At 51.0% G+C, this 27,522-nt stretch overlaps 1 protein-coding gene across 2 annotated transcripts; it reads right to left on the reverse strand.

The window, feature by feature from the left end:
- Window positions 1-51: 51 nt before the first annotated feature.
- SMARCB1 (SWI/SNF related BAF chromatin remodeling complex subunit B1) lies at window positions 52-27,418 on the reverse strand. 2 transcript variants are annotated; one of them, XM_070399151.1, is made up of 9 exons: window positions 27,165-27,418; window positions 23,334-23,445; window positions 21,513-21,642; window positions 16,505-16,642; window positions 15,211-15,338; window positions 13,427-13,593; window positions 7,718-7,908; window positions 816-947; window positions 52-383 (listed from the first exon to the last, which is right to left on the reverse strand). In XM_070399151.1, exons 1-9 carry the CDS (start codon window positions 27,255-27,257, stop codon window positions 344-346), a joined length of 1,131 nt encoding a protein of 376 aa, XP_070255252.1. In that variant the 5' UTR covers window positions 27,258-27,418; the 3' UTR covers window positions 52-343. The 2 variants fall into 2 exon arrangements, with proteins under 2 accessions (XP_070255252.1, XP_070255251.1); XM_070399150.1 differs by having other exon boundaries at window positions 23,307-23,445.
- Window positions 27,419-27,522: the final 104 nt, after the last annotated feature.

Raw genomic sequence — 27,522 nt, forward strand, 5'->3', positions numbered from 1 at the left:
CGCTCCCTGCTCTCCATTCTTACTTTTATGCAGCCACTTTGAAGAAACGGAACACGACCTGTTGCCTTTTATTTAAAAAGTGTTGCTAGCCCTTCCTGGGGCTCCTATGCAAAAACAAAACACAACCCAAAGTGAAGCCTCTTCCTGATCAGGGATGGGGGGTGGGGACTAGGGCCCAGCAAATGGAAACTGTGCTGGGGGAGGGCGGCCTGGAAGGCCTCCCCGCCTGCCCATGCCCCTCAGGACGGCCCTGGGCTGCCCCCTCGCCTCCCTCTTTGCCAGAAGAAGGAGAGGCAGGTTGGTCTTCTGAACGCTGTGTGGGAGCCGAGCACTGATGGGCTGGTTACCAGGCTGGGGCAGTGTTGGCGAGACGCCTCATACGCCTGCAGGGGCGGAAAGGGTGGTGACCCAGGGCCAGCTCCCAGCCTTGGGCCATTCCCCCCTACCCCCAGGGCTCTCTAGGGCAGCTGGGGAGTGGGAACAGACAGGACATGGCGGGTGGAATTCCCAGTCCCTCCCCTCCCGTGGCCTTGACCATGTGCTGCTTGGGCCCTGAAACTGTCCTCTCACCTGCCTGCTCAGGCCCTGCCCACCTCCTCAGGGGTCCTGAAACCTGGGTCTGGGCTGTGGTCAGACCCAATCTCAGGGCTTGCTTTTGCTCCGTGCAGGGTTTGAAACCTGTACCCTAGGGGCACACAGGTGCCCTCCTAGAAAGAAACTGGGTCATGGGGGGAGTGATGGTTCTGTACCTGCCTGGAAGACGGTGCCTGTGGGCAGAGCCAGCTGTGGGGGTTCTGGGGGGCAGGGGAGAGTACCTTGTGTTCCTGTCCTGGTCACGGATCTTCTTTTCCATCTCGGCATCCGTCAGGGTCTCCAGCAGCGGGCACCACTGGTCAGCATCCCCTGTGTTCCGGATAGCAATCTCCACCGTGGGCAGGGGGTTCTCACTGGGATGGGGAGGGGAGAGAAAAGTGCTAGTTCACAGAACAGCAGTTGGAAAGGCCCCCAAAACAACTGTCTACCTCTTGCCCACCAATAGATGAACGCTGGGGCCAGGGCACGGTGGTAAGGCTGGGCCTTTCCTGCCTCCTCCTCCTCCTCCTCCTCCTCCTCCCCCTCCTCCCCCTCCTACTCCTCCCAGCTGGGCCCATTTCCATGCTCACTCCTGATAGGAGCAGCGGGGATGCTCCTGTTGCCCGCACCTCAAGGCAGAGACGCCAGGAGCCTCCCCCCATGACCACAGCGTGCTGCCCCCATGACTCTGGACTTCTCTTCAAAGCAGCAGGCTCTTGGCTGCCGCCTTAGTGTCTCTGGGTCTGTGAGACTGAGGAGGGGCATTCGCTGTGGAGGAGGTTCCCTTACAGAACAGTGAGGCTAGGCCAGCTGCTACCACTGGGCTGGGGGAGGGAGGGCTGTTTGCGCTGCTCAGTGTCCAGGGCCAGGACCCACCGATCAGGAGGACAGATGGAGGGTGAAAGGAGAGAAAAAGCAGGGGCTACCCCAGAGTCCTGGACACCCCTCACTGAGCGTCAGCTGGGCCAGCCTGCTCCTGAATGTCCCACACACTTGCCTCTCAGCCCACTTCACGGGTGAAATCAACTCCAGAGAGGCTGGACTACTTGCTGAGGGTAGAGAGCGAGGCCCCAAACCCACGTCCCCGTCCACTTTACCCTGGGGTCCCTCACCCCAAGGGCCACCTGTGCATCCTTTTCCAAGTGGACACAGCAGGGGGTGGGGAGTTCAGCCTAGGCCAGTGATGGCGAACCTTTTGAGCTCAGCGTTGTCAGCATTTTGAAAAACCCTAACTTAACTCTGGTGCCGTGTCATATAGAAATTTTTTGATATTTGCAACCATAGTAAAACAGACTTATATTTTTGATATTTATTTTATATATTTAAATGCCATTTAACAAAGAAAAATCAACCAAAAAAATGAGTTCGCGTGTCACCTGACACGTGTGTCATAGGTTCACCATCACTGGCCTAGGCAAAGGCTATGAAGGCACGGAGTGGGGGGAGGAGGGGAGGCGGGGAGGGGCAGGAGCACCAGCGGAGGGAGGGTGTGGGGACAGGAGCCTGAAGAGCATGGAGGCCACAACTGCCAGGAGGGGCTGTGTCTCCTACCTTCAGGGCAGACAACCCAAACCCCTGGACTGGCAGACAAGCTTCAGAGCGTGGCCCTAATTGTAATCCTCTCCCGCCCCTTCCCCTGTCACCACTTGGGCCTCCCCAGGCCCTTCTCTCTCCTCTAGCCGGGCGGCTGCACCTTTCCCCTGAGGCTCAGCCCCAGCGAAGGCCTGCCCTGCTCTGCTCTGCTGCAGCCTGCCAGGAGCCTGCTCATCAAAGCCTGGAGCCCTGCAGAGCACCACCAGCTCCGGGAGGAGCGAGGGCAGACAAGGCCCAGGGAGGTGCCTGTGGGTGGTGATGGGATAAAACAGGATAGGCCCGAGAGGGCAGCCTTGGTTTTGACACTTCATCTGGAAGATAGGAAAGACACCGGAGGGATTTTCAGAGGATTACGCTTATGAAAGCAGCCAGCATACATCCCCTGAGGGAGCTTCCTAGGGGTCAGGGGCCTTCTTACACAGCTCCCCGAAGCCTGTGCCCAAGGCCATGTGAGTGGTTGGCTAGAGAGGAGCGTCCACCAAGGCCTGACTGCAGAACCCCAGCCTCACGGAGGGGCAGCCAAGGGTCTGTTTCGACCTCCCTGTGCTGCTCTCCTGCTTGGGGTCTCAGACACCAGGCGCACACATGACACAGCGCAGGGTGCCGGCTGAGGCTGGCACCACAGCCCAGAGCTGGCCCTGGCTCCTCTGCAGAAGTGGGGCTCACATTTTTTTTTTTTTTCAATATATTTTTATTGATTTGAGAGAGGAAGGGGGAAAGAGAAAGAGAGATAGAAACATCAATGATGAGAGAGAATCATTGACTGGCTGCCTCCCGCATGCCCCCCACCCAGGACTGAGTCCACAACCCTGGCATGTGCCCTTGACCGGAATCGAACCTGGGACCCTTCAGTCCCCAGGCCGACGCTCTATCCACTGAGCCAAACCAGCTAGGGCGGGACTCACCTCTTGAATCAGGCCCAGAAGCCGGAGCTCCTGCTGGTGACTCTGAGGCCAGTGACAGCAGCGCCAGCCCCCACCCCTCGAGACCCTGGGGCCAATCTCCTAATTACTCCTGACAGCCTTTCTCCAGCCTGAGCTGGTGGTTGGACAATCCAGGAACCACCAGCCACAGACCCAAACATCATTCCTCACCTCGAGGGCTACCGACTGCCTTTCTCAGGGGGGCAGACATGAAAGGCGCCAAGCTCACACGAGGGGAAGAAAACATGCTTTCCTCTTAATTTAAACAAGAGCTGGTGCGTAGGTCCTGGAGTCCCTGTGTTTACCCCCTGGGCTCTGGGAAGATTCCACGCCAGTGGTTGTTCTAAAATAAGAACCGCTCAAAACAAGAAAGGGCCTGGAGCCAGCAGGCCTGACTCGGTTTGGGGGAGGACGCTCAGACACAGACCCACCCTGCCTCCCACCCTCTCAGGGAATTGTGACTCATAGGCTTCAAGGCCCCTAACACCCCACAGTGTCCAGGTGGGGACCCAGAGCCCAGGCGGGGAAGGCCACGTGTGAGGCCACAGAGGGACCAGGACTGATGATTATACAGGATCTTGAGGTTAATTTTCAGTGTGATCGCACTTTTATGACCTCACGTGACACAAAAGACCAGCTGAGAGGCATTGCTGTGCCCACTGAGTAAATGAGACAGAGGGAAAGACTTGCCCGCAGCCACTCAACTGGGGGGGGGCCGGGGGGGGGGAGGACACAGAGCTCGATGTCACCCTCCTGTTCAAGACCAACTGACTGTTGACAAGGGTGCCACGCCACTCAGCGAGGGAAAAGCCGTCTCCCCACAAATGGTGCTGAGACCACAAGACCTTGGGTTAAGCAATGGTTTCTTACACGTGACACCAAAAACACAACAAAAGGAAAAATAGATAACAAAATGTACAACTTGTGTACTTCAGAGCACAATACAAGTGAAAAGAAAAGCTACAAAATGGGAGAAAATATTTGTAAATCATGTCTCTGATGAGGGACGTGTATCTAGGCGACATAAAGAACTCTTAAAGCTCAATTATAACAACAACAACAAACAACTGAAAAGGAAGCAAATGGCTGGAACAGCCGTTTTCCCAAAGAAGATGCACAAATGGCCAATCGTGTGAAAAGATGCTCAATATCATCAGTCATTAGGGCCATGCAAATCAAAACCACTGCACCCCCACACTATAGGGTGGCTAGAATAAAAGTCTGGTAACCCTGGCCGGTGTGGCTCAGTGGATAGAGTGTCAGCCTACGCACTGAAGGGTCCTGGTTCGATTCTGGCCAAGGGTACATGCCCGGCTTGTGGGCTCAATCCCCAGTAGAGGACATGGAGGAGGCAGCCGGTCATTGATTCTCATCATTGATGTTTCTATCTCTCTCTCCCTCTCCCTTCCTCTCTGAAATCAATAAAGAAATATATATATATAAAAAAAGTCAGATAACCCTGGCCGGTATAGCTCCGTTGGTTGAGAGTTCTCCCATGCACTGAGGTTGCCAGTTGATTCCCAATCAGGGCACATGACCGGGTGTGACTCAATCCCCAGTAGGGGGTGTGCAGGAGGCAAATGATTGATCTTTCATTGATCTTTCTTTAGTTAATATTTCTCTTTCTCTCTTCTTCTCCCTTCCTCTCTCTCGAAAATCAGTAAAATCAATAAAAAGTTTTTTTTTTTAAAGTCAGAGAAATGTTGGTGAAGATGTAGGGAAACTGAGACTCTCATACTGCTGATGGGAAAGGGAAATGGTGCAACTACTTTGGAAAGCAGTCCAACAGTTCCTCAAAATGCTAACACAGTCACGTGACCCAGTAATTCCACGCTCACACACATACCCCGCTGCCAGGGCAGGTGAGCAGAGCTCTAGGAGTAACCCCAGTGGCTCGTAGTCAACCAATCCCAAGTGACTCTGGTGTCTCCAACCCTGATGCTGTTCCAGTAACTACCTCTCTGTCTCCCATCAGGCCTAGCTGCCAGGTCCCACCTATTTACCTGTCCCGACTTCCTCTTACCAGCACCTCACCTAGTTCTACACCTCCCTCCAACTCCCCCCTCCCTGTGCATGCAGTCGCTGGTGCCTCATGACCACGCACACAGGTCTCCTCTTTAGGGCACCTTTCCTCGGTGTCCAGCCTGGGGCCCCGGGCTGGCCTGGAGGTGCCAGGTGCTCTGCTGGATGCAACTCTCCTCACATGTCTCAGTGAATGTCTGACACCCTCACACGCTCTGCTCCACCCAGTCCCCTCTCAATGAAGCCCTGTCCCTTTCCTGTTACTCACGGTCTCTTCGTCCCCATTCTGCTGGCTTCCAAACATCTATGACAACCTAGTTTAGCTGTGTCCTCTAGGAGCTCAGAGGCCCCCACGCACCTGCCACACACCCGTGTTCCCCACTCCACGTTCCCCCGCATCGGCCAGCCCATTCCACTTGCTGAAGGGAAGCAGCCTGTTCTCTGCCTTGGTGCCCGACTGTGGGCATCTTGCCCCTGCTCCACCGGACACGACTCAATGCCATCCCTGAGAAGGGCACCACAGCCAGGCACTGGCAGGAGGACAGACTCTCCTGGCTCATTGCAGCTCTGTCCCGAGTGATGAAGCCTGTGACAAGCCAGCCCTGACCAAAGGCAACCCTTCCTGTCTCTGACAGCTCTCTGCACACTAACCAACACTAACCAATAGGTTGGGCCCAAGATGAAGAGCTCACAGGCCTGGTCAGCTGGGAAAACACAACCAGGCCATACCTCTCCTGCCTGGCTGGCCCAGGCTGCTGCAGAGGAAATGTGCTCCCCCTGGCCCCCAAGGGGTGGCCCTGCCTTCAATCCGGAAGATGTGAAATCTGCACACTAAGCACTAGAGACTGAGGTGGGACGGAGGTCTGTGAGGGTCCCCATCCACAAAATCGGAATCCATTAACTGGCTGCTGAGATACGGGAGGGATCTGTCTAAGTCCTGACCTGCCACCACCACGGGCTCCCGAGGGGCACCTGCTCTGGAGCTACTTGGCACCCTGCTGACGTCCTGAGGCTCAAGGGCTTTAGGTAGAGAGCTCGGTTCACCTGGCGGTCAGAGGAGGATGGCGCAACATGTGTCAACACCCTCAGGGTCCTGTTGCTGAGAGCATGACACCCCCACGCCTGCACCTGCCAGTCTTAACGTGTGTTCTGACTCAATCAGCATGTGGGGAATGAGGTACTCGGTGTTGATGTCAATCCTAAGACCTGCAAAATGTCACTCCCTCCCAGGACCTCAGGGTCAGCTCTGGGAAGCAAGGCCGTGCCAAACTGGTCTTAGACCCAGTGGCCTTGGTTCCAGCGAAGAGTAAAGAGACACGCACTGACACACCTCGAGCAGGCCTCCCACAGGAAGCGGGCGATGTGGGCAGACACCACCTCCCCTCTCCTCTCTGGGCCAGGACCACCTGGTTGGCAGGGCTGCTGGAGGGTTACGGGAGGTGACGGATGTGCCGGGTCAGCCTGGATGCTGGGAGCACAGACCCCCATGGGGCTCGGAGTCTCCAAGGCCCGGAACCTCAAGTCCTGTGGTGTGCGATCATTCCTTCTCTCTTGCTCAGATTTACAGGAAGCCGTAAGAAAGCTGCCTCTTGGGAATTCTGGGAGAACCAGCTGAGACACAAACATACTCACGAGCCCCATTAATTGCTATGTCTTTGCAAAAAGACCTTCATACTTGCTCCTCATGCAGCATTTGAAGCTCAGTCTCTAAGTAATGACCACCACATGTGGATGATGACAGCTTCATGAGCAGAATAAATCCTAACATCCTGTTTTGATGCAGGGATACTCAGACCCCCCACCCCCACCCACACACCATCCAAATGGGAAAGAGGAGCTCAGGGACAGTCCTGAGGCCAGCAAGCATCACCACTCAGTTAACGCTCCCCAAGTCCTGCCTCCTGCCAGGCCTGTTTCTCACTGTGAGGCCAAAACCAACAGGAAGGCCATGTCTGTCCGCCCCCCACCCTAGCACAGAGGACACTGGACTGGAATGTTCTCTTTACACTTCCACCTTCGCAGGCAGCCTGAATTTGGCTCTTTATCTTCCATGGCACCGGTACGGGGTCCGGCCAGCGTGGGTGCTCACCAACTGGCCGCTGACTGCACGATGGCGCGAGGCAACAGTGAAAGCAGCAGCTGGCGGATTCCCTGGCTCCGTGGGCCCGGAGGGCCGTATGGAGGAGCCCGTGTTTGAGACAGAACGCAAGTCCATCAGATGAAGAATTCTGGGTGCAGCCCTGACAGGCAGTGTGGGCAAGAGTGCAGAGAGGAGGACGGAGGGGTATGAGGGCCGTAGAGGGGCTGCTGGCCCAGAGTGCGGCCCAGGGCAGTGCGGGGGGGGGGGGGGGGGGGGGGGCGGGAGGACAAAGGGGGCAGATACCCCATCTCCTTAGACCCACCCCCTCCATGATGGGCAGGGGTGGGGGGGCCCGGGGGGGCCCGGCTTCTGGGATATAAGAGGTGGCAGAAGGAGTGAGGCTGCCCAAGGCCAAACCATACTGCAAAGCTCCAGAAAATCCCAGAGACATCACCATGCACAGGGAGAAGTCTTTTCCCAAATACAGTTTGCAGAGGAATGACAGAGAGACTCATCGTGATCCTACCTGAAGGCGTAGGTCTTCTGATGCCAACTCAGCTGTCCTCGAATGCTGTAGGCGATGGTGGTGACAAACTCCCCGCCTAGTCCCAGTTCCGAGCACAGCTTCAGGGCGAACTTCTCGGGCGAGTTCTCCTTCTCTGACATGTCCCACTCAAACTGGTCCACCAGGGAGATGTTCCCCACATGGATGTTCAGCTGGGGCCAGAACCAAAGCACCCAAGTTAGAACAGTCAGAATCCACCCCACAGAGGCACTGTGAGAAGGGGGACAGCTCGCTCTGAGCCAACTGTGTCTGACCCCAGAGCAGACAAGCCCTCACACCACCAAGCCAGGCCGGAAACCCAGCCTGGGGACAGACTCCCAATAGCCCACCAGATGATGGCATCCCAGGGGTAGGGATTCTAGTGGGTTGGAGCACCTGAAGGGGTCCCACAGCTGACAACTGTCCAGTCACCAAGAAAGCCTCCAGTCAGGGGAGCAGGTGGCAGCCCCAGCGGAGTTTGAACTGCCTGACAACTTTCCGTATGGCTGCCTACAAGCCCCATCAGGACAACAACACGGCACTCAATTCTGAGAAATATACCAGGGAAGCCAGCTGGTCAGGCGCAGGAGGACCCTGTGTGGCTGACCCTGGCCACTTGGAGCATGTGGTTGGCTGTGGCTCACTCCATACGGCCATGTCCTCACTGTCATTATAGGACAAAGAGCAGGGTCCTCAGGGCCATGCCAGAGGTAACAGGCTACACACAGGAACCTGGGTGAGGCTCCTGCTACTAACCCAACAATCCCCTACTTCTCTCCCATGACACCCCCCTTTTCCCAACTGTGCCCCTTTTCTGGTAGTTATCCACAATGTGAAACTGAAACAGGCGAAGAACAACCAATTCTCTCCAAAGTAACTAACTAGCAAGGAGACTGAATTAGTCATCAAAACCCTGACAAAGAAAAGCCCTGGCCCTAATGGCTTCCCTGGTGAATTCTACCAAAAACTTAAATAACTACCATCAAGCCTCCTCAAATTCTGCCCCCAAAAAAGTGAAGAGCAGGCAACACTTTATAATTCATTGCCCGAATGCCAAAGCCAGACATTGCAAGAAAGGAAAACTATAGAGCAATATTCCTTATGAACACTGATACAATAATCCTCAACAAAATCCTAGCCAACTGAATTCAGCAGCATATTAGAAGGATTATACACCACCACCACATGGGATTTATCCTGCAGTACAAAGATGCTGCAATACGATAACCGATCAATGAGAATATACCACATTAACAGATGAAGACTAAAACCACATGATCATCTCAATGGACACAGAAAAAACATTTGGCAAAATTCAACACCCTTTCAGGATAAAAACACTCAAGAAACTAGAAATAGAAGGAAACCACTTTTTTGTTGTTGTTAATCCTCACCAGAGGATATATATATATTTTTTTTCAGTTTTTCAGAGAGAGTAGAGGAGAGGGGTAGTGACAGAAAGAGAAGAATATCTATGTGAGAGAGACACATAATTGGTTGCCTCCTGCACACGCCCCAATCGGGGGCCAGAGGTCGAGCCTTCAACCAAAGTACGTGCCCTTGACCAGAATCCAACCTAGGACCCTTCAATCCTTGGGCTGATGCTCTAATCACTAAGCAAACCAGCTAGGGCAGACGGAAACTACTTTAACATAATAAAATCCATACATGAAAAATCCACAGTGAATACGTTAAAACAGTGAAAGACTAAAAGCTTTTCCTCTAAGACCAGGAACTAGACAAGATGACTGCTCTTACAATTTCTACACAGAGCAAGTAGGCAAGAAAAAGAAAAAAAGGCACCCAATGCCCTAGCCCAGTGGTTGGCAAACTCATTAGTCAACAGAGCCAACTATCAACAGTACAACGAATGAAATTTCTTTTGAGAGCCAAATTTTTTAAACTTAAACTATATAGGTAGGTACATTGTTATTAACCTACCTATATAGTTTAAGTACTGTTGATATTTGGCGCCTCCCCCACGCTGCGTATCCCGTGGCCCGCCTGCGCCGTGTCCGACCCACCGACACCCGCCACTTCTTCTAACGCCACTTCTTCAAAATAGACTCGCCCAGGCCGAAAACCGACTTCTGCGCATGGGTCACGAAGTTTCAATTGCACTGTACTTGCGCGCCTGCAGGTGGTATTTTGTGGAAGAGCCACACTCCAGGGGCCAAAGAGCTGAATGTGGCTCGCGAGCCGCCGTTTGCCGACCACTGCCCTAGCCAGTTTGGCTCAATGGATAGTGTCGGTCTGCAAACTGAGGGGTCCCAGGTTAGATTCCGGTCAAGGGCACATGCCGGGGTTGTGGGCTCGATCCCCAGTGGGGGCTGTGCAGGAGGCAGCCAATCAATGATTCTCTCTCATCATGAATGTTTCTATAGCTCTCTCCCTCTTCCTTCCTCTCTGAAATCAATAAAAATATATTTTTTAAAAAAGCACCCAAACTGTAAAAGAAGGAGTTATCTCTGTTCACATGATATGAGCTCATATGTACAAAATCTTAGATTACATAAAAGAAGTTAGAGCTAATAAATAAATTCAGCAAAGTAGCCCTAGCCGGTTTGGCTCAGTGGATAGAGTGTCGGCCTGCGGACTGAAGGGTCCCAGGTTCGATTCCGGTCAGGGGCATGTACCTCGGTTGCAGGCACATCCTCAGTAGGGGGTGTGCAGGAGGCAGTTGATCGATGTTTCTGTCTCATCGATGTTTCTAACTCTCTATCCCTCTCTCCCTGCCTCTCTGTGGAAAAATCAATAAAATATATTTTTTTAAAAATTCAGCAAAGCTGAAGCCGGTTTGGCTCAGTGGATAGAGCGTCGGCCTGCGGACTGAGGGGTCCCTGGTTCGATTCCGGTCGAGGGCATGTACCTGGGTTGCGGGCACGTCCCCGGTGGGGGATGTGCAGGAGGCGGCTGATCGATGTTTCTCTCTCATCGATGTATCTGACTCTCTATCTCTCTCCCTTCCTCTCTGTGGAAAATCAGTGAAGTATATTAAAAAAAAAAAAAAAAAAATTCACCAAAGTAGCAGAATATAGTCAAAAAACAAAAATCAGCTACATTTCTACACTAACAATGAACAATCTGGAAAGAAAATTAAGAAAACAAATCCATTTAAAATAGCATTAAAAAGAACAAAATACTTAGGAATTAACTTAACAAAGGAGATAAAAGACTTGTACAATAAAAACTACAAAACAATGCTGAAAGCAATTAAAGAAGTCATAAATAAAAGACATCCCAACAATTTATTTTTGTAGAAGTAGGAAAAAATCCATCCTAGAATTCATATGAAATCTAAGCCCTGAACAGCCACAAAACAATCTTGAAAAAGAACAACAAAGACTCACACTTCCTGATTGTAAAGCTACAGTAATCAAAACAGTGTGATACTGACACAGAGACAGACTTGTAAACCAAAGGAACAGAGGACCCAAAAATAAACCCTTGCATAGATGGTCAAATGATTTTCAACAAGAGCACCAAGACCATTGAACGGGAGAAAAAACAGTCTTCAACAAACAATCCTAGGAAAGCAGGATATCCACATGCACAAGAATGAAGCTGGGTCCTAACCTTACACCAAGCGCGTCAAACTCAAAGGCTGGCACGGGCCAAATACACGGGTTTAAGTTTCTGTGGGCCACAAAAAACACAAAAGCTTCAATTTCCATAGAAACAGGTTTATTTCAATAGAGACATGCTGAACACAAAGGGCTGAAATAAATGAGTCATTGTTAATATAAAATAATAGAACACTTTAATAAAAATTAATATTTTTTCTTGAACATTAACTTATCAGACACTGAATAACTGCACAAATTAATAAGCGTAATGCAAATAAACCTATTTTTCTTGTTCTCCGAAAGTGAAATATTTCCTGTTACGCACACCAAACAAGTCAGTACAAGAATAATGACATGGCAATCGGCTGCTAAAATATTCGCTGCTAGTATTAGTGGAGAGAAATGGTGCGCCTGCGTGTAAGGTGCATAAGGGAAACGAATGCAACACAATATAGTAATCAGCCATTAGCAAACATTGTAGTTTGTTATTAATAACTAGAGGCCCAGTACACGAAATCCGTGCACTGGTAGGGTCCCTAGCGGCTGCCAGCTGGGTATTCCCTCTCTTCCCCTGGCTGACTCTGCCCCCTGGTCCCACTCCTGGACGAACCCCGGTCGAGGGGACAATTTGCATGCTATACTTTTATTACATAGAATTATGTATAACAGGATATTGTAAAAATTAAGTTATGAAATTTTTATTAAAACATTGGCTGGGCCACAAAAATATTCATTATGGGCCACATGCGGCCCACGGCTGTGAGTTTGACATGCTTGCCTTACACCATATATAAAATTTAACCCAAAATTGATGAAAGACATAAATATAAGAGCTAAAACTATAAAACTCTTAGAAAAAATAGATGAAACAGGCAACAAATGAGAAAAATAGAAAAATTGGACGTCACCGAAAAAATAAAAAGGTAACTCACAGAATGTGAGTAAATACTTGCAAATCACGTATCTGATAAGGGATTGATATGTAGAAGATATAGAGAACTTGTAAAACGCAACAAAAGAACAAACCTGATTAAAAGTTGGGCAAAGGTCTTGAATAGACATTTCTCTAAAGAAGATATACAAATGGCCAATAAGCACATGAAAAAATATTCAGCATCACTAACCAACAGGGAAATGCAAATCAAAACCACAACGAGATACCACTTCACACTAAGCAAGCTGTGTAGCAGGCAGGCCTGGCCCCAAATCCCAAGTCTACCACTTCTCAACCGGGCAGTTTGGGGCAGATGGGCTCACCTTTCCATGTGCCCACTTCTTTTTTTCTTTTTTCTTTATATATATATATATTTTTTTTTTTTAAAAAAATATATTTTATTGATTTTTTACAGAGAGGAAGGGAGAGGAATAGAGAGCCAGAAACATCAATGAGAGAGAAGCATCGATCAGCCGCCTCCTGCACACCCCCGACCAGGGATGTGCCCGCAACCAAGGCACATGCCCCCGACCGGAACCGAACCCGGGACCCCTCAGTCCCCAGGCTGATGCCCTATCCAGTGAGCCAAACCGGCCAGGGCTTTTTAAATATATTTTTATTGATTTCAGAGAGGAAGGGAGAGGGAGAGATAGAAACATCAACGATGAGAGAGAATCATTGATCAGCTGCCTCCTGCATGCTCCCCACTAAGGATCAAGTCTGCAACCCAGGCATGTGCCCTTGACTGGAATTGAACCTGGGACCCTTCAGTCCACAGGCCGATGTTCTATCCACTGAGCCAAACCGGCCAGGGCTATGTGCCCACTTCACCTTTAACACAGAGGATAAGGCAGCATCTACGCCAGGACTGTGGCGGGTTACTGAGACAGAAAGGGGTGTGCTCGACCCCACCAGCCTCTGGGAAGGTATGGCAGTGTGCGCATCTGTGGGCTTCCCCCCTCGCCCAGCAGCTGGCTTCATCTCCTTTGAATACGCCTGGAATGTGTACCTGACTCAGAGAAGGCAGGCCCACCCTTCCTAGGGTAGGAAGCAGAGCCACGTGCTCTCAAAGACAGCTTTCCGGGAGCTCTGTCGCACAGGCTTTACTGACGGCTCCATGTACCTTCAGTGTCCCATGCCCCCCGCACACGGGGTAAGGCCGGCTCTGGCACACGGAGAGGAGCTGCCTACCTTGATGATTACACGCTGGTCTGACTGGTCCTCCAGGATGCTGTCCGTGGGGTAGGACTCAATCTGCTGTCTGATGGCGGAGGCGATAGCTGGCACGAACGTCAGTGGGTTCAAATCTAGATCATCACAGAGGATTTCTGAAAACATCTCAGGAGTCATCAGCTTCTCTGTAATCAGGTAAGAGGGCAGAGGTTGTCAACAAATTGCAAGTCCTAATCTCAGCATTCTCAGCCCTGACCTCCCCTACTCCTTCCTCCTCTGCCAAACCTCGGATGAAGATAAGGATGAAGATGAGGACGGGTGGCCCTCCCTGACATGTCAGGGAAAGGAAGCAAAGGATGAACACTCCCTTCTGCCCATCGTTCTACATACACCACCTCCTTCACACCCCCGGGTGGTCAAGGCCCTAGGTGTCCCCCATACCAGGTTCTCCCCGCTCCAAGGCACCACTAGACCGCTACACACTCAATTAGTTCTAACCAATGAGATGTTTGGGAAGAGGGGAAGCAAAGGCGCTTCAGAGCCGATGTGTCATGTCCACACTCTCTCCTCTTGACCCAGGCAAGCAGGGAAGCCCCATGTGAAGACTCAGAGAGAAGACAGAGATCTACACACCAGGAGAGGCCTCAGAGGAAACCTATGCTGCCAACACCTTGATCTTAAACTTCTAGCTTCCAGATCTGGGAGAAAATGCATTTCTGTTGTGTAAGCCCCTCATGTGTGGGACGTGGCGGCAGCCCTAGCCAACGAACACAGCTTCCTTCTGCACAAGGCACTTTGAGGCCAGGTCCCACTGGAGGATGGAGCAGATGCTCGTCCATCTACCTCTTCCTCACCAGTAGGAATATCCCTCAGAGATAGTTTTCGGCTGCTTGTGGCTTTTTACAGACCTTCCCTCAGTTTCTAACTCTATGGGTAGCATATGCACTCCACAAGCTGACAAGCACGGAGGTGTGTGGATCCTGGAAACGTAACTGTACCAGGCATGAGCTCACAGGGACCATCTGTGACTGGTCAGGCTATAGCAAGGTACCGTGCAATCAGTTTTTTTGCCCATTCTGCCCTATTCTCATAACCCAAACCTTAATGATCACCAACATTCTGGGATAAGCCACAGACAAAAAAAGCCAAGAATGAATTCCCACATGAGCAAATAGCATGATTCCATTATCAAGAACCAGCTCTGCTTAACAGATACTCAACCCCACTATTTCCTCACTAGCCCAGAAGAAGAGCTAGAGACCAAGTGTCCTAACAGCATCAGGACAAACCTGTAACACTGAGCCAACCTATGTTCAATAACAAAAAGCAAGCAAATGTAGTTTATTTTGAAGATTGCAGCAGGCAGCTAAAGTGCTCAGGCTAAGTAATCGATGAGTACATTGTCCATAGCATTAAAAAAATTAACCTTTTGCCTGACCAGTGTGGCTCAGTGGTTGAGCATCAATCTATGAACCAGGAGGTCACAGTTTGATTCCTGGTCAGGGCATATGCTTGGGTTGCAGGCTCAATCCCCAGTAGGCACCGTGCAGGAGGCAGCTGATCGATGATTCTCTCTCATCATTGATGTTTCTATCTCTCTCTCCCTCTCCCTTCTTCTTTGCAATCAATAAAATAAAATAAATTGTGGCAGAAGAATAATTTGAACCCAAAGTCCACACCCTCTAAAAGCCACAATGCTTTGATTGTTGGGTTGAGAACTCACAACCCGCCCAAAGGGCATCAGGAATGAAAGGGGAGTGTTTGTACAGTGACTTGTCTGGGCTGCACAGAGCCCCATATACCATTCATATTCCAGGTAAAGGCATCCCTTAGCTTCTGCCCATCAATCTCCATGTCCAGCCGGATGGGGACCAGCACCTCAGGCTGGGACGCATTCTCGTGGATCACTGCTGGGTCATGGTCATCAAAGCTGGAAGTAAACGGCAGCAAAGTCACAAGGGGTGCTATGAGTCCCCCCAGGTCTCCCTCTCTGCACCATGGATCACTGCAAACCTGGCCAAGGGGGAAGCCCACTTCTTAGGGGACTTGTCAACTAAGGGCTGAGTCAGCAGAGACCAGGGCAGCAGGGGTCCCGAGCCACAGGGGCAGAGCTCCACACTTCATGAACACACGGGAAAGAGAGGGAGAGCTGCTGGCTTGGGCAGTGGACACGACCTGGGCATGCTCTGAAAGAAGAGAGATTTAAGCCCCAAAGCAGGCAGGACTTCCACAGAAAGCTGTGGGAAAGGCAAGGTATTTCCAAAGGAGGAAATACCTGAGCAAAGGCCAAGGAACAAGAAGCAGGGAGCTGCTGGGGTAGCAGCAGCCAGAACACTGACAGTGAGGTAGAGGTTAGATGGGGGAGCAGCTTGGGAGGCACTGGGAGACTACGGGGTCAAGGTGCCAACAGTTCTCCATCTCAGCTACGGAATCTCTACCTAAGGGAGTTTCAGGAGGACTGAGCAAGGGCTTTAGGAAGACAAAGAGGGAAGAGATGTGGGCATGTTGGAGGACTGGGAAGCCTAAGGGCATCTGCGGAACACAGAGGGCTGAGACCTGCTCTCAGAGCTTGGGGCAGGACCACAAGCAAACAAGAAAAGCACACCCTATGCCAGACACAAAAGCTCAGGCTTGAAAAATAACCCCCAAAAGGTAGCTATGTCCTAATCCTTGGAACCCTGACCATGTGCTTTGCAGAGTGATTAAGTTAAGGCTCTTGAGAGGAGATTAATTATCCTAGTGGGCCTAAATGATATCAGGAGAGATTTCACACACACACAGAAGGCCATGTGACCACGGAAGCAGAGACTGGTACTGGGGCTGTAAGCCAAGGAATGCCAGCAGCCACCAGAAGCTGGAAGAGACAGAAACAGATTCTCTCCCAGAGGCCCCAGAATCGCAACCCAGCCAACACCTTGATTCTGGCTGGAGCAAGCTGGAGACCAGCACCCTGCAAGCTGAGGGAAAAGGGTTTCATGGAGAAGGCAGCATGGCACTTTGGGGAACACAAAGTAAGAGTGTGTTTCAGGGGAGGAGGAGATTAAAATGCATCCGGGCACTAAGGTGGACTCAGTGGAAAGGGTGAAGTGCGCTCACCAGAGAGGGAAGGTTCTCTTCTTGTCCCGGCCCATGCGGTTCCTGTTGATGGTCGTGGAGCACGGTACAGCGTCTAGATGGTGGGAGCTGTTGGGCAGGGTGGGCACCCACTGACTGTTCCTCTTTGCTTTCTGTTCCCTGGAAAGACATGGGAAATCTTCCACTCAGTCTATGAATCCAAGACCACCACCAGGCAGCAAGTCAGCGGATGCCCTCTGCACCCCTGCTGGGCTCCAGGCCCCAGTGGGAGCTTCTGTGCACCCCGGACTCTGCAGGTGTCTATTCCCTAGGTGCCGGAAGCCGGTCCATCCTTGCTGCTTGACACAGTCGCTGCAGGAAAGAAACATCTGCACAGCATATGTTTCAAGCGACCTGGCATATATAGCATATTGTTCTTAATATGTTTGCTCTCCTTAGTGCCATGTGTTTTAACCAAGGTCACCTCTCTGAGAAAGGTTGTTTCCCCAGGTGGGGATTTTTCCCTGAGGTTAGGGAGGGGATACAACCCCTTAACTAAGTGCCAGGCGGGTAGTTAATCACTTTAACTACAAACAATCACCCTTAAGCTACATAATCTTTACTCCCTGGAATGGAGATAAGAAACGCCCTAACCTTTGTAATAGAAACTGACAGGATTAAAATAAGCTGGTATAAATACGGATGTAACAAGACAATAAACATCAGATCCTCATCAGTTCCTCATCAGTTCCTAACCAGAACTCCGACCAGAACTTTGGCTGGAGATCCTGGCTAGAGGTCCTGACTAGGCTGCTGATCAACTGAAGGCTGTCTTTGTGTCATTCCTTCTTCACTGACTCCGTCCACACCTTTGGGGACCCCTGGACCCGCTGGGATTGGACCCCAGCACCTAGGCTCCCACCAGCACCTGCTGGGAGGTAACCAAGCTAGAAGAAGGGTGCAAAGGAGCCCCAACATGTCAGAGCAGCCCCCGCCCAGGGCACGAGCTGTAATTAGCATGCTGTGCTGGATGTGGCTCCAGGGAAGCACTGTGAGGAGGAGGCTTCCCAGAGGAGTGGAGCCTTAAACACTGAGTCGGGGTTCACTGGGGTGGGGATGACAGGAGGGGAGAAAGCATTTCAGGAGGAGCAGACAGCAGCAGGTTGCGGGCCTGGCGGGGGCAGGAAACATGGGACACAGACAGGGTCCCAATGACAGGGGCCGACGTGTTCTGTGAGAGTCTATACTCAGCAGATGGCTGGGAGTCCCCAGGGGTTTGCAGCAGGAAGAGACATGATCAGACTATTATTTCAACATGCAGGCCAGCCCGAGATGGCCTAACCTGCAGGCCTCTGGGCTTCCAGACCAGTAGACACTCAAAATAACTTCAGGAGCCCATGTCTTATAGAAGGCTGAGTGCTGAGTCCCCTGCTCATCCTCGGGGCAGCCTTCCCCAATGAGATGACGAGCAAGGTGAGGGCAGCGGCTGTGTGTAATTCACCTACATGAACACCTGCACTAATCTTCTTCAACAACGGCTACCACTCAGAGAATATGGCAACCGCTGGATTTCCTGCTGCTTTGCCAGTGCCCTCTCAGGAGCGCCAGAGACACAGCTGGCAGCCCTTCTCCTCCTCATGGGTTGTGGAGGGCAGAGGTGGTGGCCATGACCTGCCTGGGCCCAGGCCCTTTAACTCTTTTATCTCCTAAACCTGTGGCCACTCACACTCAGATGCTGAGGTCCAGGAACATCCCTGATTGAGGGCAGGGTCAGAGAGGGATTCACAGCACCTTGGCCAGGACGCCACCGTCCCCCGTGCCCAGGTCTTGCTTAGATCTCATGATCAGCCTTCACCTTATATGAGAGACCTGGGGAAATGGGAAACATGAAACTAATCTGGGCAGGGCTCAGAGCTGGGGCAACAAGACCAGGATCCCCACCACAGCCCATCTGGGCCCACTGGCCACCCAGACCCGCTTAGAGCACAAATATTTAAGTAACAGATTCCTGAATCCCACCCAGGTCAAGCAATCCCCATCTCTGGGGCGGGCCTGGAAATATGAATTCTTAACAACTTCCATGCAATGCTGGTGCTACTGGGCCTGTATTTGGGAGCCTTGGGTCTAGCACACCACCTCTTTTCTGAGCCTCCTAGAGCCAAATCCTACCCTAACTCAGTAGCAATCTCACTCATTTCCAGTCTGGGCTGCTCTGCCAAGTTATGTCACAGACACAGTGAGCATGAATCCACAGCCATGCACAGAATCTGAGGCTCCGAGTCATGTAATTCAAGCTTCTTCCTCTGCCGGGGGGTCTGCCTGAGAGGGGGCAGCCAGCCTCTGCCTGACCTGCCCAGTGAGGGGGGAACTGCCAGTCCTCCCGTGGGGCTGACTAGATAGTGAGAAGGCGCTTCCTGAGCATAAAGCCTGACAAAGCGCAAAGCAGCCTCCTTCAAACCTTTACCTCCTCCCCCCTCCCCCCAATTCTTCCTCCCTCAGCTGTTCCTCAAATGACACGATCATTAAGAAAGTGTTTATCGCCCCATAAAAGTTTCCCAGCTGATGTGTGCAGACTTGAAAGTCCCATCCATGTGCAATTAATTTCCTTCTGCCACTTCCCTGGGAAAGTCTAGCCATCCTTATGTTTTACCACATCCCGGGGGGTGGGAGGGGGGCGGGGGGGGGGGGGACGGGACGAGAAATCTGTAGAGCACACATCTATAACGCTGGCCAGGTTGGATGTGTGCCACCATTTCCCAGGGGCAGTGGGGAGGGAGGATTATATAAACAATCCAATAGGAAAGTTGAGAGCAAATTGGAAAAGAAAACCATATCAAGTGAAACAATAACACTCTCCAGCCCTGCCAGTGTGGCTCAGTGGTTGAGCATCGTCCTATGAACCAGGTCAGGGTTAGATTCTGGGTCAGGGCACACGCCTGGGTTGCGGGCTTGATCCCCAGTGTGGGGTGTGCAGGAGGCAGCCAATCAATAATTCTCATCATTGATGTTTCTATCTCTCTCTCCCTCTCCCTTCCTCTCTAAAATCAATAAAAATATATTTAAAAAACAAATAAAACAATAGCACTCTCCAACTCCCTTAGTGCTTCTGGGGTTTGGTGCATATGAATGCACGTTTGCTTGAGAACTGAAAGCACAGGGCAGGCATCGCGGGGCTCAGGCATGTGAACCCCGTCTTTGGTGCTGCAGTCTAGTTAATTACGGTAGTTACATCCTACTTCATTCCAGTGAGCACCTTCACTCACAGCCTCTCCCTAAGGCTGGACACTCTCGTGGCTCCATATTTCCCACTATTGCTTCCAAGGGAATCTCTGTATATATAATGGTTTTTGTTGGTAGTTGTTCTTTTAAATTATTGCTCTGGGACAAATTCCCAGGGGTGAAATTAACGGGCCAGAGATTAAAAAAAAAACGTTTGATGTCACAATGCTTTACAAAAAGATCATGCTCAGCCCTATCTGGTTTGGCTCAGTGGACAGAGCATTGGCCTGTGGACTGAAGAGTCCCGGGTTCAATTCCAGTCAAGGGCATATGCCTGGGCTGCAGGCTAGATCCCCCGGGGGGGCAGGGGGGCCAAGAGGCAGCTGATCGATGATTCTCTCTCATCATTTATGTTTCTATCTCTCTCTCCCTCTCCCTTCCTCCCATAAATCAATAAAAAAATACATATTTTTTAAAAAGATCATGCCCACATAGAAGCCGTCACAGCATCCGTGAGTGTACCTCTGTCACTCCTTCCCCAATTATTTATGTTGCTATTTTTTAAAAGATTTCTTTATTGCCCTAGCTGGTTTGGCTCAGTGGATAGAGCGTCAGCCTGCGTACTGAAGGGTCCCGGGTTTGATTCCAGTCAAGGGCCCGTACCTTGGTTGCAGGCTCAATCCCTAGCCCTGATCGAGGCAAGTGCGGAAGCAACCAATCAATGTGTCTGTCTCACATCAATGTTTCTCTCTGTCTTCCCCTCCCTTCCACTCTCTCTAAAAAATCAATGAAAAATTAGCCTCGGTGAGGCTTAACAAAAAAAAAACAACACACAAAAAAACACTAACAACAAAAAGATTTTTAAATTTAGAGAGAGGAAGGGAGGGAAACATCAATGCGAGAGCACATCGATTGACCGCCTCCCACACGCCCCTCACAAGGCATTGAACCCGAAACCCAGGCATGTGTCCTGACCAGAAATCGAACCAGCAACCTCCTGGTGCATGGGACAACACTCAACCAACTGAGCCACACCGGCAGGGTGCGATTTTATTTTTTTACTTTGAATTTTTAAAATTACACACAAAGACAAACATCGTTACCTGTGTTTGTTTATTCTTCATACTTCCAGTGTGGACCACCCTTTGCCTATTTATCTATTGGGGTATTCAAGTTTCCTTATAAATCTAAATGAATAGACTGTTTCTACAACATAACAACTTTCCGATTACTTTCCTGTTTAAATGTTACTATAAACACTCTTTTAAAGGTTCTAAATTTATACATTCAAGTCTATTGTTTGTTTGTTTTGTGACTTTGTCTGGGTCACTAAGAGATGAGAGATGAGTCCCACTTTTAAAGCATTCTTAGCCACTCTCCAGAATACAAGGCTTGGCTTGGGTTTTTAGAAATTCCAAAGACAAAGAAGAAACTTAAAAACTGGCCAGGATGATTTGTAAGCACGGTGGGTAAAGTGTTGAAAAGTATTTCAGTACCTGGGTGGCGTGGCTCAGTGGTTGAGCATCGACCTATGAACCAGGAGGTCACAGTTTGATTCCTGGTCAGGGCACATGCCCGGGTTGCAGTCTCGATCCCCAGTGTGGGGCGTGCAGGAGGCAGCCCATTAATGATTCTCTCCCATCATTGATGTTTCTATCTCTCTTTCTCCCTCTCCCTTCCTCTCTAAAATCAATAAAAATATATTTAGAAAGAAAGAAAGAAAGAAGAAAGAAAGAAAGAATTTTGGTTTGACTTAACGCCAACCAGTTCTGGAGTATGAGAAAAATACCCGCAGGTGTCGCCCGAGCATGCCTGGCCAGGGGGTTGTTACCTGAGGTAGGTAGGGGGCTCCGTGCTGATGGACACGGCCTTGTACTTCTCGTCATTGCCGTCCAGAATCTCTTCTACCTCTGAGGCTTTTAACAGAGTCACGCTGGTGGCCAGGGTTGTGTATCCATGATCTGTAACCAGAGACACAGCTGTGGTCACCCTGCTGTGGGGGCAGCGACCAGCAGTAGCCAGTAGATGCAGCACATCAAGATCCTCACATGCAGGAGGTGAGAAAAGCAGGTGTCAACCTCACTACTAGTGAATGCGGGCCTCTTCCAAAAGGGCAGTCTGGACTGAGCGCTTTACTTAGAGGTCCTACTGGATACACACTCTGAGGATTTCTTTGGACGTATTGGTCCCAGGAGCACTCGCTCCGGGCACAGAGGAAGTGCACAGGGCAGCGGCGGCAGGTGCAGCACAGCACAGCCAGCAGGGGCTCTCAGGAGAGAAGAAGGCTCCAGAGTATAACACCAGTGGGAAGAGGTCTGACACCACTGCAGTCACAACACGAAGCAAAGTGGAGAGATGGAATGAAAGATGAAAAAGACTTTTCTTTTAAAACAAGAGCCCAGAGAGTTGGAAAGAGCTGCTTCACACCGAACAGGAACTCCTGGCCCTGGGCCAGTCAATAGTCTGGGAAGCGGGACAGATTCTAGGCACCTGGACTCATAGCTCTTCTGGGAAACCAGGGTTAAGAGCTACTACCTGCCTGCGGGTCCAGCCTGGCTTCTCCGGGAGAAACGAAGCAGTTATGGGGGAGTGTTCCCAAAGCACAAGGCGGGAGGGTCGCCGAGACTTCCTTTGAGATTTGCGGAGGGGAAAGCAAGCTGGGACTCACTGCGTTAGTGACTGGTACTCCACCCGGGGCGGAGGGAGGACAAAAAGGAGGCTTTTTAAAGTGAGTGGAAATGTTATAGCAGCAGATTAAAAAAAAGCTCCGGCTCCTGCATTAAAAGAACCACTACTTTGTCCACAGTGGACAAGACCACAGCAGCACCTATAGACACAACCAAACAGGACAGACTGCAAAGCGTGCTCTTGCTCTCTCTCTCACACACACACACATACACACGCACGCACACACGCACATGCACACGCACACGCAGCTCTCTACAAGGGGCCATTGCCAAGTGGGAAGCACTTTCCCCATCTGCTGAACACTGTGCTGAACAAACGGACCGTGAGACTTTCCTGGAAGATCTGAAGAGCATCCTTTCGCCCTGCACAGAGCTGCCACGCTGAAGCATGCTAGTGCCTCTACCGTCACTAGAGTCGGGCGGCTCACCTCGCCAGCCCCAGGCACACCTCAGGCACAACGAGCAGGGACATGCACATGAGCTCCGGCACACTGGCTGCCAGAATGAAATGCTATGGGATGGATGTGCTCTAAGAAGCGAAGCGGTGAAAGCCCCAGAGGGGAGTGGGAGCTGGGGCCGCCACCCGCCGCTCGGGCTGCATGAAGGATGGCGATGGCGAGACGCCACGGCAGATGGCATAGCATCACAGCATTCCTAAAACGTTTTGAGACCAACATGTCTTCACAGCACCCGCTATTGTTCCGCCCGACCCCCCTAAGACACCCTCTGGTCCGGTTAAGAATACCTGGTAAAGGACCGCCACCGGCTCCCTGGAGCCACTTTCTTGCCTGAGCTGCACGTGTGCCCTGCCCCTAGGATGCTCCTTGCCACGCTAAGGTCAGGGCTGCAGTGAAGACACTCTGGAGTGAAAACGTTTTATCTTCATGACATAAGCGAGTGGTTTTGAAACAGGTTTACAAACCCTCGTGAAGACGCACCCTTAGTGTTAGGTTTTGTTTTTTTACCATGTGACGATGCAACTATTTTCTTCCTCTCTTCCACAGTGGCTAGTCGCCTCCAGAGTGAGGGATATCTCTTGTACAGAGAACCTCGGAACATACGGAGGTAGTTTCCCACCTATGAGTAAAGCAAGAAGGCTCATTATGAGGGTCACATCTCCACACAGAGGGGAGGATCCTGGCGCAGCGGCTCCGCTGGGTCAAGTGATGGACAAACAGGCCTGAGTTGGCCACCAGGCACCAGGCTTTCGGCAGCAATAAACACACATCCTGCTGACAACAAGGGTTCAACAGCAGTGCACATCTGGCCCACATCTGGCCCCCTCCAGGCGGGGACCGTAACATCTGCATCCTGACGACAGGACCGAAGCTCGTGAGGCAGGCCCCCAGTGCTCACCAAGAAGCCCCCAGAGCTCACGGAGAAGCTTGCAATGATTTTGATTTTGGACTCAGGCGCTCTGGCACTTTCCAGAAATGTAAGGCCTCTTTGACTTTCTTTTATCTTTAAAACCAGACTTTGATATTTTTATGATGTAATAAAACCAAAAAGGTCTCTTAATTTTAGACAGATGCAGGATAATTTCCCCCATGACCCCTGTTGCTTTGTTTAGAAACAAAACTCAAACCAGGGATACCAAAGGAATTTTCCGAAGAGTTTAAAAAGCACTTATCGGCAATCACCAGAGTGCTATATAAATCATTACTTTCCCAAACAATAGCTTCAGATGGCTTGTACCAAATACTCAAAGTATGACTTCCTGGATAAAGGAAAAAATCTAGGCCTAAAGTTTTTATAAAGAAACCTCAATGTGTCACTGACTTTTCCAAAATGATCACTTGAATCACAGGGCAAGAGATGGCCAGTGGAGTGAGCGCCAGGTGCTGGCTCCACCTGACTAGGAGTCACATTCCCTTTCTGGGACAACTTACTTATCTGTCAAATGCTCAGCAACTCTGTACCCCACAAAGGACCACATCTATTATTTTCCCATTTACCTACCCATCACAGTACAGTTATTAAATAAAAATGTTTCTCCATTTTTCATGAATCAAGTATTTCTATGATTGACAACCAGAGCTGAACAGCGTGAGAGTCGGTAACCACACGTCACTCGTGTGCCACACAGTAGGCACGGACCCCTACACATTATCTGGCTTGAGTGTCTTACCATCCCAGAGTAAACGTAGTTGCCGTTAGGCTTTGAAAAGACATTGATGGTAACAGCCCCCACTACCACCTGGCAGGTCCTGCAGAGTTCCAGGACTCCTAGACCCGCCCCAAGGCCCCTTCAGAACAGAGGGCAGGGCCTGCCTTTCTGGGTTTTTCCTGAACCAATTTTTGTCTGCTCTGGACCTGATTTCCCAAATGTAAAAAGAAAACATAGACTTGGGAATTTCCTAGCGGCCTCTCAGGTCTGTGACTCTAACTTGGTGGGTACAGCTGCCGGCAGAGGGCAGAACAGTGGCACCTTCTCACCACAACTGCAGATGCTGCTCCCAGGCCCCTTCACAAATGAGGCGTGGCCAGCCCACCTCTCTGAATACGGTGCCTGTTTCCCAAGGGAAAGGGGTCTGGGGGCCATCCACCCAATGCCGTCGCAGGAGCTACAGAATATCAAAGAACAGCATTCTGATCTTGAACCTTCCCCAGACCCCAAAGGTCCAACGATTGTGCAGCCAGGCCCCAGAAAGCCAACTGCCTCTCCCTTCTTCCTTCTGGGTGTCTACTGACTCGGTCTCAGGACAATGTTCTCACGCGACAGGGCTGAAAGAGAAGACTGCCGTTAACTTTCCAGAAACTAAAATGTATTACAGAAAAGATCTCAGAGGTCATCTAGTCCAGTGATGGCGAACCTATGACACGCGTGTCAGAGGTGACACGCGAACTCATTTTTTTGGTTGATTTTTCTTTGTTAAATGGCATTTAAATATATCAAATAAATATCAAAAATATAAGTCTTTGTTTTACTATGGTTGCAAATATCAAAAAATTTCTATAGGTGACACGGCACCAGAGTTAAGTCAGGGTTTTTCAAAATGCTGACACGCTGAGCTCAAAAGGTTCGCCATCACTGGTCTAGTCTAAGCATCTAATTATACACGAGAAGAGTGACAGGGAGGCAGAGCAGAGCTGGGACCTGCCGTTCCTCCCACCTGGCTGAAACTTCTTCTCAATCTGCTCCACCTAATAAATGAAAGCTTGCTTTTCAAAAGTACCACCCAACTGACTGCTTTTCCTGCCTAGGAGATCGGGTAAAGGTTTCTTTAAACAACCTGCCCATTACCACATACGGAAACTCTTCAACTGCCTTTTGTATCCTGCACTTACTGGCTCAATTTCCCCAGCACCGCTATCTTTGAAGAGCAGCATTTATGTGAGAATGTGAAAAATTTATTGCACCCTGCCCTTTTCGTCTTATAAAAATTGGTGGAAAATGTTCTGATGCTGACAACATTGGTGTCATAATTCAATACAACTTAGATAAGCCAGGAACCATAGGGTGTCCTGAGAGCCTCAGTGTGGCCATCATGAGGCTTGCTTCATGTTCAAGTGTAAAGAAAAGCAACAGAAATTGTAAAGACAGGAATGAAATGTTGGCGTCGGATACTAACATCTGCTGCAAGAGGGAGTAACCCTTGGCATTTTGTAACTGCTTTTGCTCTCCAAGGTTCGCACTTACCTTGTTACACGAGAGAGAGACTCTACTGCTTGGGGTATGCACGTCTGAATTGCACAGCCATGGTTTTTTCTTTTTCAAAAGGAATATACACTATCGGGGGACTTCCTTTGGACCAAAAAAGGCTAGTTTGAGGTAATCTGGAAAAACAATGAACTTAGTACAAACTACCCTTGAAGGACCAGTTGTAGGGTTTTCCTAAAGTCAGTGGTCCAGCTGATTCAACAAAGTGCTGTCACTTCTAATAAGGGTTAAAGAGCTTTAGGATTGCCCTGGCCGAGTGGCTCAGTTGACTGGAGCGAAGTCCAGTACACCAAAAGGTTGGGGGTTCGATTCCCGGTCAGGGTACATACCTAGGTTTCGGATTCGATCCCTGGTCCAGAACGTACAGGAGGCAACCGATCCATCTTTCACATCGATGTTTCTCTCTCTCTTTTTCTCTCTCCCTTCCTCTCTCTCTAAGATCAACAGAAACATATTCTTGGGTGAGGATTTTTTTTTAAAAAAATCTTTAGGATCTTTCCCCCGTAATAATAATTCAATCAGTTCAAGATACACAAAGCGGCGATTGCTTCTGAATTGCTGATAGACCTAGCTCAGGGGCTGGGGCCTTATCCACCCAAAGGAAATAGGATGTCCTCATCCACCCAAAAGCAAGCATCCGCCTCCCAACCTATTTCCTCCCTGGAAAACTGGTAAACAAAGGTCCAAAGGCTACGGACACAGCGGATGAGCCCTCACAGGGCCTCCCCTCTACAACCTGTCATTTCGGGGTCCCAGATACACCAATGGGGGAGGAGTGCACGTGAGATTTCCAACATCTCCCTCCAAGCGTCGCACGGGCTAACCAAGACACCCGGTTTCTTTCCGTTTGCCCGGTGTTGCACCAGCTTAGCGCGAAAACAGGGGTTCCTGGGGCAGCCCTGGCCCTGGCAGCAAGGTGCGTCCCCGACCACCAGGAAAAGGGTAGGTAAGCACACCCAGACTCTCAGGGGCACCGGGGGCGGGGCCTCGTCGACCCCGCCCTCCAGGCCCCGCCCACCGCGCGTGCTCGCGCGCGCCCCCGCCGCGATGAATGGAGACGCGCGTTCCCAGCGCGCAGACCCGCCCTGAGGCTCCCGCGGGCGACGGCCTGGAAGGAGGGCGGGCCGCACGGTACCTCGGAGCCGATCATGTAGAACTCGCCGTCGTCCTCTAGCTGAAACTTGACGGGCTTTTGCCCGAAGGTCTTGCTCAGCGCCATCATCATCATTGCGGCGGTGGAGGCGGGCGGCAAAGGCCGGGATGCGAGAGATCGGGAAGGCCGAGGCGTGTCCGGGGCGCGCCCAGTGGAGGGAAGTCGAAGCCGGGAGGCGAAGGGCGGGCCGGGCGCTCGCGCCGCCGGGATCCTCAGCTACCGCAAGCCGACGACTACCAGGCCGCCCTCGGTGCGCATGCGCCGGCGTTGACGCTGACGCGCGCGCTGCCGCCGCCCAAACAAAAGGCCCGGGCGCGTGCCCGCGAGTCTCTTAAAGGAA

Source organism: Myotis yumanensis, unplaced genomic scaffold (assembly GCF_028538775.1).
Source record: "Myotis yumanensis isolate MYYU_CA2020_CCGP unplaced genomic scaffold, mMyoYum1.0.hap1 SCAF_19, whole genome shotgun sequence".
Taxonomy (NCBI): Eukaryota; Metazoa; Chordata; class Mammalia; order Chiroptera; family Vespertilionidae; genus Myotis; species Myotis yumanensis.

Bases quoted from the DNA above. Each gene is read 5' to 3' on its own strand.
- SMARCB1 (XM_070399150.1), bottom strand. From the start codon at position 27,257: ATGATGATGATGGCGCTGAGCAAGACCTTCGGGCAAAAGCCCGTCAAG. The intron at 23,446-27,164 runs GTACCGTGCGGC...CTTTACTCATAG, and splicing joins TCTACATGATCGGCTCCGAG to GTGGGAAACTACCTCCGTAT. The intron at 13,594-15,210 runs GTATATGGGGCT...ACCTGATTACAG, and splicing joins CTTTACCTGGAATATGAATG to AGAAGCTGATGACTCCTGAG.